General features: G+C 35.5%; 1 protein-coding gene across 1 annotated transcript in view; it reads left to right on the forward strand.

Annotated features, from left to right (window-relative positions):
• Nucleotides 1-14983, forward strand: part of LOC106879895 (WD repeat-containing protein 35) — a 99754-nt gene that overhangs the window by 20650 nt on the left and 64121 nt on the right. Inside the window, exons 11-19 of the mRNA XM_052971236.1 lie at nucleotides 191-283; nucleotides 1030-1122; nucleotides 2087-2283; nucleotides 2440-2515; nucleotides 3344-3397; nucleotides 4084-4193; nucleotides 5396-5534; nucleotides 6559-6627; nucleotides 13275-13403. Coding sequence (XP_052827196.1) covers nucleotides 191-283; nucleotides 1030-1122; nucleotides 2087-2283; nucleotides 2440-2515; nucleotides 3344-3397; nucleotides 4084-4193; nucleotides 5396-5534; nucleotides 6559-6627; nucleotides 13275-13403 — 960 coding nt within the window. The remainder of the gene's footprint in view (nucleotides 1-190; nucleotides 284-1029; nucleotides 1123-2086; nucleotides 2284-2439; nucleotides 2516-3343; nucleotides 3398-4083; nucleotides 4194-5395; nucleotides 5535-6558; nucleotides 6628-13274; nucleotides 13404-14983) is intronic.

Here is a 14983-nt window from a genome sequence, read left to right on the forward strand (position 1 = left end):
ATATATATATATATATATATATATATATATACGTATTCCTGGATTGCATAACTGACCGAGTATGTACCGGTTATAGATCTAATACTCCTTAATCAATCGGCAACACCTTCTTATCACACTTAATGTTTTATTCTTAATGTCACCCAACCTTTTGTTGTCTTTTTGCTATAATTTCATCTCTTATTTCCAGTGGGGCTACTGCAGTAGCAGCATCATCTATCATTACACCAAACCTGAACGCAATGAAATCTGTGTTGTTTTCTGGGAAACAGTCAAAGATATTGTAAGTTTTGCCTCTTTTAATCATCACCTTATTATCTTCTGTTGCTACTAAATCAGTCTCTGTTTTCCGACATAATTTAATATGCACCTCCTCTACGTTTGCATGTAGGGGAGACAACTCTTGGATCTATTTATCCTAGTTTGAGTATAATTTCTCTTTATATCTAAACTGCACTAAAAACCGCTTGAAATAATATAATAATCAACCGGTTATTTTCATGAAAATTAGTGAGTCCCTAACTGTTTCTTTGCTTAATATTATCATCTGGTTATTGGTATTGTCTTAAAGTAATCACAATAAGTGATTCCCTGTTTTGTAAAGTCTGCAGAAGTGATAAGCACTAACCTTGTTTACTACTTGTTATGTAATTTTGTATCGTTTTTTTTTTTTTTACCTAGTTTTGGGTTTTTGCTCAGTTTTTGTAGAAAAATTTCGTCAAATAACGTCATTATGATCAGCTCATTTCATAGTAAATAGCTCGAATTCTTTTTTTTTTTTTTTTGGTATTAGTTGAGTAGTTTTAAAATATTGATTAAAAAAATCATTTTGTCAAATATTGTATTTCTCATCTTCATTATCTTTTCCGTCGTCTCCACCCTTTACCAATACCACCATCCCCACTATTGTTATTTGTCTTCTCCACCATCAGTCACCTTCATCACCTCTAGTACCATCTCTCACAATATCTTTATTGTTTAACTAATATACTGTTATTTTCTTTCTGTTTTTTTATTGTTTCCTTAAAGAAATATGTCAAATATATGAACAGTTTTGTGAACATTGCCACCCATGGAGATTATTGTTGTATTGTGACAAAGAGTGAGGAGATGGAAGATCAGGTAAAGATCAAGTCTTTTTTTTATCATTACGGTTTTTTATAATATTAAACAAAGAAAAAAACAAAGATACTTTGCCATTATTATGATTGTTTAAAACATTATTTAACATAAAATTTTGATGGAACATTATAATTGAGATCACTTTAAAACAAGAGGTCTGTATTGTAGAACTCAGGGTAGTCTCAGGTAGGTTGGTATCAAAAGGATTAAGGACTTGAATTAAATATTGTATTTTTAATTTCTTTAACGAACAACAGAACTAAAAATTAAACTACACTTAGTAGAACAGCCTTCCAAATGTTGACTGTGTGAATTTTTTATTATTTTTGTGAATTTGAAAGAAAAGCTTAAAATGTCTGTAAGTTCCTAATAGTAAAAAAAATGTTTAACTCTTTTGTTAGAATATTTCTCTTGAAATACATTGCCTTTTAGAATATAATGAAGAATTTAGTGAAGTAACTTCATCATTATTAAGCTGGCATTTAGAAACATAACATAAAATTTTGATGAAAGATTTTTAATTTAGAACAGGCAGGTTGGTAATAAAAGAGTGAAAATACATAAAGATACTTTAGAAAATGTGCCAAACACTATATTTCTGTTGACATACATTATCTTTGCTTCAATTAATTTTGAAAGTAATGAAGAATTTTGTAAAATAACCTTGTTATTATTAATCTGATGCTTGGAACATAACATGAAAGTTTGATGAAAGGTTTTAATTAAATCCACTTTAAATCAGGAAGTTTATATTGTAGAACTAGGGACAGTTTCAGGTAAGTTAGTATCAAAAGGATGAATCATTAATACTCAGCCATTCAAACTGAATATTAATTGTATCAGCTTTACACACCTGTCTTGAAATGTGACCCTAAAACAAGGATATAGATTCTGGTTCTTCACTGACTCCAAAGATTCACGATATAATCATTTTTATTTATTTATTTATTTTTATGTTTTTCAGTTTGTTTTGGTCCTGTGTAATTCAATAGGGACCCCACTGGAGCAAAAATATGTGGAGATGGAACCAGTGTTTATTCTAATGACTAAGACACATGTCATTATGGCCTCAAGAGAAGCGTTTTATCTGTGGCATTTCAAAAATCCCAAGAAGGCAACATCATTGCTCGTTTCTTCCAGCAAGAAATCTCGTCGAGAAAGGTAGAGTACCGAATTTTAAAACAAATTAGATTATATAGAACGGACGGACGTTAATAAGAGTTATCTACATTAGATAAGTTTGGTTTCAAAAGGTTTAAGTGTGTTTTGAAAACATTTTTGGAGTATCTTGTAGAATGTTAAACTATTACATTTTAGGTTATATCACATTGATGTTGAACCAAGCCCATCTGCAACCCAGAGTGATGTCATTGATTTCAGTGTGGCTTTCCAGGTAAGCTGTGGGGTTGTGATATTTGGTTCAGGGGCATGTGGTTTAGGCTTCATTGCCATTGCATGGAGAGTGTGCTGAGTGCTTTGTGCTTTTTTATGTATCACTGGTACAAGTGTGTTTACGCAGCACCTGTACAATTGCATTTTATGTGGCACTGTGACCTGTAAAGGAAAATCCTGCATGTATGGATGACAACAATTTAACTTAACTTGGCACATCTTCTGAAGTTATTTAATATGACTTGGGGGAGATGAAGTGATGACTGTATGTATACATATGTGGAAAATCAAGTGATTAAGTAAATATATATTCACTACTGAAAACCTCCTGACTTCATGGTTTCATATATTCTTCCTAATTTCATTGATCAGATCTTTTGGATTTTCTGTTACACGGACACTCTCCATTACATTTCCTTGTAATTGGTTACTATATGAACTGATAGCTAACTCCATAAGAAGAGCTACACACACACACACACACACACACACATATATCTGTATATATATATATATATATATATATATATATATATATATATATATATATATCATCATCATCATGACAAGCTGGAGAGTTACACCAGGCTCCATTGTCTGTTTTGGCACAGTTTCTATGGGTGGATGCCTTTCCTAATGCCAATCACTTTACAGAGTGTATGTGACCCCAGTACAAATGCTTTTTATATGGAACCAGCACACACACACACACATATGTATGTGTGTGTGTTCTTATATATATAAATATATGTGTGTGTATGTGTATAGATATATATAAAATGTATACACACATAAATATTCTGATGTTTACTTTTTTCTATATTTTAAGGGAACAAATAATCCAATTTGCTGTATGTGTGCCTCAGAAAATATCTTGCTTATTGTAAGTATGTTTTCTTGAATATATATTTTAAATCTTTAAAATGCGAGTTATTACAAAGTAAATAGAGAGTGTTGACTTGTTTATCTATGTCCATTGTGGATGTACTTTATTTAAATGCTAAAACCATATATTTAGAAATATAAATGTTTACTATGGCTTGTCAGACATATAGCTAAAGAGATATGCAACCAGATAAGATGTTTTTGAGTGAGCACACATGCACTGTGGCTGTGATTTATTATAACCAAAGTAGTGCTGTGTATTAAACTCTGAGTGAGACTAAAAACTATTTATTTACTCCTGCAAACATGGAGGAAGACTATAGACCTACTCAGTTACTATTGTGAACCACCAACCATTGGATGACTCAATAGAGGAGCCTCATTGTGGTCATATGATGTGCTAGAAATAACAGCCAAATTACTTCAAATCATATGTTAAGTGCGGAATGGAAAAACTGGAGAATGATACACCTAAAAAGATGGCCACTGCTGGAATGTCTTTAATCATAGATTTAACTTAGTCAGGACTATCAGGAGACTATCTGGTTTGTTGCTCAGCCTCCTAGAAATGACAGTCAAAATCTCCCACAAATCATTTGGTGTCAGCTTAAAAAGAGAAAAGACACACCTTCCATGTTAAGTTGGAGATCACTATATATATATATTTTTTTTTTTATCATACAGGCTCGTATGAGTGGAGTAGTGCATCGATACAGCTTACCACACGTTCTACTGGAGCATAAATATAATTTTAACACAATTGCGTCTCTGATGGAGATGAACTGTAATTTGACGTAAGTTACATTTTTTTCAGTTTTCTAGATAAACAACATTTTATGATAGAATTTGTATAGGATATGTATGATCTCAGGAAGTTGGACCTTATGGAGGAAATGACCATGGACCGAGATGTCTAAGACCCGCCCACATCAGCAAAACTGAGTTCTAGAAGCACTGTGTGTCCCACCCACACTCAACGAGAAAATTTCTCATACACTCTACCACAACGAACCAAACTACATCTCAACATCTCTTCCTCACATTTCTGCTTCATGTACTATGATTACCTCCCACTCCCCAATCTTGTCCTCTTGGCCCAGTGCCACTGTATCATTGCCTTCTGCTTACCCCTGACTTGTGTGTTCTACCCACATGCCTTGTCTCATTCTATTATTGCCATCTGCTAGCCCCGACCTAAGTATTCCACCCACATGTAACAAGAAAACTTTTCCCTCACCTTATCCCAACAAATCAATCTACATCTCTTCTCTTTCTTGAATTTCCGCCTTTGTTCACTATGCCTAGCTCTCACTCTCCAATCCTGTCCTCACACCCCTGTTCCTCTGTATCATTGCTACCCGGTAGCCCCTCCAACTCTATAGATACCCAGGTCTATTTGCCACTTACTCGTACTCTTTAATCACACTCCCTTCGCAATATCCTATCACTTATTTTATGGCATTTGAACCTCAATGGTATGCCCTGTCACTTGCCTCTATCTATATCTCTCTCTTCCTTTACTCAACCATCTCATTTATACTCTGATCCCTGTTACTTGTGAGTATGCCTGGCATTTTGCTACCTGTGGTCTCCTGCTCTCTCTCTCTCTTTCTCTTGCACTTCCCTCAGGTTGGGCAACTGTGTATTTTCTTCGTGGTAGCACACCTGTTTTTCTGTCTTCATTCCTGATCTTTCTCTCTCCAGCCAGGTAACCTTGTACTTCCTCTACAGCAAGACAAATGTATCTGTTTCACTGTAACATTTTCTTCATCACCACCTTCAATGCCTCCTCCCCTCTAATTTCATGTTTAATCCCACTGTTTGTCACCTTAGGTCAGTGTCATCTCCTAGAACCTCCAAGAAAATCAACAAAAGTAACATTTGTCCTGTGTCATGATAAATGCCATTTTAAAAAAATTCTTTTTACATAAAATTAAACAAAATGAATAAAAATTAGAGCGTTTTTGAAACATTCCTCTTGTTTCTCTTTCACCAGGATTTTAGCACTAGTTGATAATTATGGTGTGTTATCTATGTACAACCTGAATGGTTATAAAGATAACAATGGGAAGAGTAGCAATACCGAGCAACTGAATTTTGACCGTAAAGATGTCTGGAACATCAAATGGGCCAATGTAAGTTTTAAAACTGTCTTACGTGTTTGTGTATGTGAGTATATGTGTAGGTGTATGCATATACATAATGATGAGTATGTATGTATTTATGTGTGTTTTGTGTTTCCCTGTCATGACATCATGTGATAGTTTGTAAACAGCATCACTGCCATACAAACAGTGGCCTTCATTTCCATGCTTTTATGTAAATATATCTGGCCATGGGGAACAGGTGAGGTCTGGCAAGAGGAAGGGCATCCAGCCATAGAAAATCTACCTCAATGAATTTTTCCTATGCAAGAATGGTAAAGTGGACATTAAATCAATGATGATGATTTACTCTATTTTATTTTTGATATTTCATAATTATATACTTTCCTTAAAGAAATATCTATATTAGGGCATTAGAATAGCTCTATACAACAGTCTTCACACTGTATGTTTGGCTGGAGGGATTGGTTTGGCTACACTCAGTGTAGGTGTAATATCAAATCACAATCAAATGGAAATTGTAGTTGTGGCTGATGCCAGTGCTGCCTGACTAGCTCCCATGCTGGTGGCACGCAATAAGCACCATGCATGCGTGAGTCATTGCCAGTGCCACCTGACTGGCTCTTGTGCAGGTAGCATGTAAAAAGCACCACCCGAATGTGGCTGATGCCAGTGCCGCCTGACTGGATCCTGTGCTGGTGGTACATAAAAAGCACCCACTACACTCTTGGAGTGGTTGGCATTAGGAAAGGCATCCAGCTGTAGAAACCTTGCCAGATCAGATTGGAGCCTGGTGCAGCCTCCTGGCTTGCTAGTCCCCAGTCAAACCATCCAACCCATGCCAGCATGGAAAACGGACGTTAAACGATGATGATGTTTGCTGTGAGAAAATGATTTTGACAATTCTATGACCCACTAAAAAAAATTTTTTTTAATTTGGATCCCATGCCCCACCAATGGGAATCACTGACTTAATCCTTCTTTTTAGTTTCCTTTTTTCTTTTATTATACCGTTGCTTTAGAAGGGTACATGTATATTTCTGTCATATTCTAGGACAATCCTAATTTGTTTGCATTGATGGAGAAGGAACGGATGCTGGTTGTTCGAGGAATTGAACCTGAGGTCAGTACTTTACAGTCTATTATCTATCTTTGTATCAGTCCCTTGTGTCTTGCTATATTTGTCCATTTATACAATTATGTGTCAGTTCTATTATTTATTTAATACCTGACCCCTTCCACCATTTGTACAATTAAATGTCAGCCTATTTATTTATTTGTCTGGCTACTTATCTGTGTATCCATCTCTTTAAATATATATTTGTTTTATGAAATATATCATTGTCTATATATCTATCTATTTGTTTGTCTCTGCCTCTTCCTAGCAATCTATATATGTCTGTCTGTCTGTGTTAGCTTGTGTGACTCAACTGTTTCTTTGGAATTTATAAGGAGGGAATCAGGGTTGTGTCAGCAGATGGAGATTAACACTCATTCTGTGTTCCTGGTATATTAGAAATAGCCTAAATGTAATCTCTACTGGATTCCTTAGGAAAGTGTTAATGAACAACATGTGCAGAAAAGAAAGATAAAATACTAAAAATAGACAACTAATCATGTTGCAGCTTTGTAGTCATGTGATGTGTTTATAACTCATTGTTAATCCCCACAACCTGCTCTTGTTTCCTTTGTCTTTAATTGAAAAAAAAAAAAAAAACAGATTTTGTTTGCAATGAAACAAGCGTGTGATGAACCCAGTACTTCATCTGGTAAACAAACAAGGACTAGCCTCTTTACAGTTGAGGAAATTATTCATGATATTTATTCTTTAGATGAAGAGTTTATACTTATGCTTGCTATGAGAGTGATTCAGACAATCAGACTGGTGAAAGTGATGAGGAAAGTGGTAATTCGGATGAACAAATACAGTAGTTATGAGATAGGCTTATTATTGTTATTCTCCTGAATTGTTTTGTGATTCTGTCCTTTAGTTTACCTGCAATCTTTACTCTTGAGTTGTGTATGCAGCTATTTATTTTTTTGCTCTGGAGCCCAGTTGGAGAGTAAAGTTAGACACAGAGGTCCAGGTCTGAAAGGGTTAACTCAGGATCATGTTTAGTTCACACTGAGTCTTGTGTACACAATGAATCGCGTGGTCTCTGTTCTGTTGTGTGTATTTCACATTGTGTCCAGATGCTTCAAATTGATGTATCATCAACAAACAACATTCAAATGAAAATGCCCACAATATACCACTCGCAGATTTATGATGAACAAGTGTTATATTTGAGATGTGTTAATTAAGTTAAATGATCTTGTTAATGAGATAATTTTTAATACAGTAGAAACACAGTTATTATAATTAAGGAAAATTATGCCACTATCTATGACAATCATCTTGATCTTAAAAGAAAACCCGAAGCCTTGGAATATAAATGCTTTCTGATTTAGACCCAAGGTCAGCAATTTTGAGGGGATGGGGTTAGTCAGTACCATTGACTCTAGCCCTTAACAAGTACTTTACTTTTATTGACCCTGAAGGGATAAAAGGCAAAAATTAATCCTAGTGGGATTTGAACTCAGAAAGTAAAGAGCCAGAAGAAATTCTTCTATACATTTTAACCTGCGCTCTCACGATTCTGCCAGCTTGCTGCCTCTGAAAGCTAATAAATAGAGGCAAATATATATATGGTTCTTGTGGTGCCACGGTACAACGTTATCAAACACGTTTCATTTTAGCGAGAATGTTCTAAGGGAAGTAACTCTGTACACGGACAAGTTACTTTCACATTCTAAACTCGTTTGACCTGGCAGTAACTTTTTAATAATCCGAATCATGAATTGATTTTCACGTCACTTACGTAATTAAACTGCTTAGGAAGGTATTAATGCCACAACTTCCCATTTCCCTAGTAATACTGATTACATTTTTTCATAACTTTTGTTTCCGTGATATTCATGTGATATCCTTCATAGATACGCAGATAGAGGGAGAAATGAAAACACAGAGAGACAGATAAATTCTCAATCAAATGTTTAAAGACTAATCATCATTATCACCGTTTAACGTCCGCTTTCAATGCTTGCATGGGTTGGACGATTTGACTGAGGACTGGCGAACCAGATGGTTGCACCAGGGTTTCTACAGCTGGATGCCCTTCCTTACGCCAACCACTCCGAGAGTGTAGTGGGTTCTTTTACGTGCCATCGGCACGAGGGTCAGTCAGGCATTACTGGCGACGGCCACACTCAAAATGGTGTTTTTTGCGTGCCACCTGCACAGGAGCCAGTCCATCGGCACTGGCAACGACCTCGCTCGAATGTTTTCTAACGTGCCGGCTAATATTTTATTTTAATATATTCACAATAATATATTTTACTGTAATGAGCTATTGATACATAATGATATATAAATTAGCTTCAAATTTTGGTCTAAGGCCTGCCATTTTAGGAAAGAGGTAAGTTGATTAGATTGATCCCAGTGCTCAATTGGTGCTCATTTTATCAACCCACAAAAGAATAAATGAAAAAGTCAGCTTCAGCAGAATTTGAACTCAAAATATAAGAGCCTGAAAAAATGTGACTAAGCATTTTGTCTGGTACTTTAACAATGCTGCCAACTCATCATCTTATAATGATATATGAATTAATAATAATAATAATAATAATCCTTTCTACTATAGGCACAAGGCCTGAAATTTTGGGAGACGGGGCGAGTCGATTAGATTGACCCCAGTACGCAACTGGTACTTAATTTATCGACCTCGAAAAGATGAAAGGCAAAGCCGACCTCAGCGGAATTTGAACTCAGAACGTGAAGATGAGCAAAATGCTGCAGAGCATTTTCCCCATTGTGCTAACAATTCTGCCATCTTACTGCCTTAATAATAATAATAATATTAATAAATGCCCTGATGCAGTACCAGGCAGTGGCTCTCATGGCTTCTGATCTTAATTGATTGGAAGTGTTATCATGTACATATTTTGTCTTGGTATAAAAGATGGGTTACAGCGAATATTCTGCTCCATATCACAGATTTGCTTGTCAGTTGTTTGAACTTAACCAGTTGAGCATGTCCCTTGGTGGCTGACGATATGTGCATCTCTGATCACAAGCAGAAGTAGTTGGTGGGCATCATATCATAGTCATGTGTTGAGAGGAATTCTTTGGGGTCTGAATAATTCACCTCTGGAAAAAAGGGTGTTTCATTTAACATCCTTAAACAACCTTTATTCAGCGACATTTTAAGCAGGATGGCCTACTCGACTTGAAGAAAATTCTAACTGGGCTCCACCTGCAAGTTGATGCACTGTTTATCTTGACAGGAGATAACTATGTTGTGCACATATGGTTGTGATGCATGTGCCTGGTGTACCCTTATCAGACAGTTAGTCATGATGGGTATACTGGCCTTCATATATTTGTACCCCAGTATCACTTTGATGGCATGTCCTGCTCTCTCACTCAATAATAATAATAATAAGATTAATTTATATGGTGCACCACAACTTGTTGAGAAAAAAGAATAAAAGGGGACAGAAAGATAGCAATGAAAGCTAATAGAACATGCACAATACACAGAAAGAGACACAAAAAGAGCCATAAAAAGGAAAGGGTGCATAGGCACATCAGGAGTATTGTTGAGGAATTTGGGGAAGCTTGGTATTTTTGAAGGATTCAATATGCTGATAGCTGACAAGTGATGGGGATTGTTTATTCCCTGAAATAAATTCATCATTATAAACCATTACAAAACTTTTTTCATTTAATTCTTGTAATAATTCTATCTAAACTTTGTTGTCTTTCTCTGTTTTTGCTTCCAAATATTTGTCATTGTGACAATTCTTTTTGTTTTTTAAGTGTAGATGAGAGGAGGGGGAAGTTTTAGATTGATTTGGAGAGAGGCAGGGTGGATGTGTTTGGCTGATTTGAAAAAGATAGGTTAGTGCAGATTTGGTGTATGATAGGTTGGCACTGCTAGACAGGTGTGTAGCTAGGTAGATTGGCACTGCTAGGTAGATTGGCACTGCTAGGTAGATTGGCACTGCTAGGTAGATTGGCACTGCTAGGAGGATTTTGAACAAAATGGACATAATAGAGTTGACTTAATAGCATCTTTCACGTGAGTGACTGACCCCAGTAAGTGTTTAGAGGCTTAATTCATTTCATATTTGATTGAAAAGAATAATGACTGAATAAAGATGTGCGACAAATAAGTCATGAGTTCATATCTACAGAAGTAATTTTGTTCTTTCTCTGCTTTGGAAGACTGAAATCTTCATTGGTTCAATTCATGTATCAATGAGATACAAACACCAGGTTTTATGGGGAATTATTGAATTTAGATAAATTACAGTCTTGTCAAAGGAGTGATTCATTTTTCATTCTCGGGTCACTGCAGTTCTACTGTTTGTGGAAAGTTTCAATTATTTTCTCACACACAGAATTGTCAAAGCATGGAATAAACTACTTGCCTCAGGTGTTAATACATAAAGTGCGACGGGTCACGATTGTGGCTGCCAGGCATAGGTCGACAGGCCATGATCATGGCCCAGATAGATGCATTTATGAGTGTATGTTGGGGTTTAATGTCACTCAAATGCTCCGATACCCCCAGAATGCAAGGGGACTAATAGTTCAACTAATGACTTTTCAGATGATTTAAAACTTGCCACCATTATATACTAAGAAGATATTTTAACTATTTTTTGTTTTTTATGTGTGCATGGTAGACTCATTTTCGTAAAATGTGCTCAGCAGTCCATGCTATGTAAGTTCAAATCCCAGCACTTTATGGGTTAACTGTCAGGATACTGTATTATTAAAAAAAATTACCTGTTTCCTAAAATTCACTAATTTTACTTCTGATGTACTTTTACATCCTTTTCTTTTCTATGACTTTTTTACTGTTCACTTTTGTATCTTTTGGCATTTCAGATACTGTACGTGTACCTGCTTCCATTGCTGTCTTTCTTTACTCGAGCTTGTGCTGCTTTCTTTCCTTCTTTCACCCTTCACTAACAAGTTGTAGTGCATGTGAGCACTGTACATAATATCATCATTATCATCATCATTGTAATAAGCTTGTTGTTTGGCTGTTAAAAGCTGTATTATCAGTTGACACTGCAATTCTGCCTAAAGGATGTTCCCTTCTCTTTCTTCTGTCATCTATTTTGTGCCTGTTACCCCCACTCCAAAAAAACCCCAAAATACTAAGCACCTTATCTCAACTTTGTCCTTAGAACTGCATCCTTCGGAGACCCTCTTCCCTTCCTTGCTGAGATCTTCACATTAAATTTGAACCTGCAACAGTTCCAATATTTTGTCTGATGATTTTGCTTTCATTTTGGAGCCAATTTTTATTAAGTAAGGGATAAATAGAAAGCTAAGGAGTGGCTGTGTGGTAAGTAGCTTGCTTCCCAACACCATGATTCCGGGTTCAGTCCCATCGCGTGGCACCTTGGGCAAGTGTCTTCTACTATAGCCTTGGTCCACCCAAAGCCTTGTGAGTGGATTTGGTAGACAGAAACTGAAAGAAGCCCATCATATATATATGTGTGTGTGTGTATATGTTTGTGTGTCTGTGTTTGTCCTCCCTAACATCGCTTGACAACCAATGCTGGTGCATTTGCGTCCCTGTAACTTAGCAGTTCAGCAAAAGTACTAGGCTTACAAAGAATAAGTCCTGGGGTAAGTCTATGTCTGGTCATAGAATGACCAATGGTTTTGTATCCACAAAGAGCTTAGCCCCATGGATGTCTCATCAGATTCTAAAGCCAAAGACACCATGTAAAAAGCACTAAGTCCATTCTGCTGAATGGTTGGTGTTAGGAAGTTCATCCAGCTGTAAAAATCCTGCCAAAATAGTTACAGAAGTCTGGGGCAGGCTTCTGCTCGGCTGGCTCTTGTCAAACTGTCCCACCCATGCCAGCATGGAAGGTGGACATTAAACAATGATGATGATGATGATATATATATATATATATATATATATATATATATATATATAGGTGCAGGCATGGCTGTGTAATTGAGAAGTTTGTTTCCAAATCACTTGATTTGGTTTTAATCTCTTAATGGCTGGCACCTTAAACCAATGTCTTCTACAACTGACTCTGACCAATTTGGTCGGTGGAAACTGAAAGAAGTTTGTGTGTGTGTGTGTATGTGCATGCATGCGTGTGTGTCTCCTTGACTTGACATTGCATGATAGTTGCAAACAAACATCACTATCACACAAGCCGTGTCTTTCATCTTCAATCATCTGTGAAAACATCCAACCATGAGGGAAATATTACCTTGCTTGAAAACAGGTGAGGGTTGGTGACAGGAAGGGCAGAAAGTTAGAAAGTGTGCTTCTATGAATTGCATCTGATCCATGCACGCATGGAAAAGTAGATGTTAAAACAACAACAATGATGATGATGAAGATGATGTTGACAGCAGTAACAATGATGGCAAGCAGAATCTCAAATGACAAATATAATTGCATGTTTATCCTTGCAGATAAACATGTTTATCCCTGTCTTTTTTTTAACATCAAAATGGTAACCAGATACATTATTAGCCTAGTTATCATATAAGGGTGAAAGATATGAATTTATTAAAAGAAAATAAAAGAATACAGTAAAAAGTAAAATAATATATACAGTCATTAAATTATTTATAAATTTAAATTTGATAAATAAAATTATGAATTAATGAATTTCTTTTTTTCTTTACTTTTTTTTTTTTTTTTTTTTTTTTTTTTTTTTTTTTCCTTAATTTAGGAACCAGTTTCCAGCAAAGGCTATTTATGCCATTTCTCAGACTTGCAAATTAAAACTGTTCTCCTGGAAAACATCATGACATACCCCCAGAACCCAACCAAGGATTTCGTTATTGATATCGAGATTAAAGTAATGTCAACTAATTTGTTTTACATTAACTGAAATCATTCAGGATTAAATAGAGCTTCTAAGAATATGAGAAGATAATTAGTTTTGCGGCTAATAATAATTGCTAAGGTCGTTTAGTCGTAGAAAGGAAAGCTGTTAGTTTGACTGCGGCTAGTACAACAAATTATTTATTTGGGTGCAACATATATGTGTAATGTATATATATATGTGTGTGTGTGTATATATATATATATATATATATATATATATATATATATATAAACATATATGTGTAATATATATGTATATATGTGTGTGTGTGTGTATATATATATATATATATATATATATATACAAAGGGAGAATTCACAAATCCTGTGTGTGTATGTATATATATGTATATCTGTATATATATATATATATATATATATACGCACACACATATATAGATGAGAAGGCAGAGAAATGAAAGTAAGTAGCATTCAGCAAATATATTTAGACTTAAGTATTTTAATAACTAGTTGACTCAACTGCACATGACTTAAAGTTTTGTTGGTGCAGACATTTGTACTTAATTTGGTTAATTGAAACCAACACTGGCAGCTTCCTTATATGAAAAATTCTGTTTCATGAGAGAGGATTTGTGATAATCCCATGTAACAACTCTGTATCTTGAAGGTGTGACAATCCATGTGATAAATATGTGCCATGAGGGGAAGGGGTGTGATATGTCTCTGTAATAACCTTGTGCCAGGAGGGGAGACGAAATGATAAGTTCATGTGTAATTGTGTGTGTGTGTGTTGTGAGGAGTGATGGGTGTGATAAGTTGACACTTCTTCAAAGAAGGTATCCAGTCTGAAAATGTCAGTTGTCATCTCTTCCTATGACAAGCAAACTCATTTCACTTATTTTATTATCTTTTATTAAATTGATGGAGTTGTTGGGGCATCGAATAGAGCGCCAGTATTTGTTCAGAGTCTATGTTTTGATTCGATGTCACTATTTCTCTGGTACTATGAATATCATGCTAGCTTGGAAGGCAGACGTTAAACGATGATGATGATGAGGAATGTCACAGGAAAGAATTGCAAGATGGATTCTTCATGCCAAACCGACTGTCTTTTGAAGTCAGAACATAAGGATGAGCAAAATGTTGCAAAGCATTTTGCCCAGTGTGCTAATAATTCTGCTAGCTTACTGCCTTAATAATAATAATAATAATAATAATAATAGCACTCAGAGAGCACAAACCAAGGCAACACCAGCATCCTCTCAATGATTAGCCGGAGATGATTTTTAAAATGAGAATATCTGAAATAAACTCGACTGCTCTCACAAATGAGAATACTAAAAATGAACCCAATTGCTCTCAAAAATTAAGTAAAAAAAAATGGAAAAATAATCCAGAATCCTTGTCTGGTACTGGATCAACCCCAAAATCTAATCAGTTTGTGCCAGTCATCCAGCGGTTCTTGAGATATCTTGTCCATGGACAAACAAACAAACATGACTGAAAACAATACCTCTACCTTTGCTAAGGCAGAGGTAATAATAATAATAATAATAATAATAATAATAATAATAATAATAATAATAATAA

The sequence above is a fragment of the Octopus bimaculoides genome, chromosome 10, assembly GCF_001194135.2.
Source record: "Octopus bimaculoides isolate UCB-OBI-ISO-001 chromosome 10, ASM119413v2, whole genome shotgun sequence".
Classification (NCBI taxonomy): Eukaryota; Metazoa; Mollusca; class Cephalopoda; order Octopoda; family Octopodidae; genus Octopus; species Octopus bimaculoides.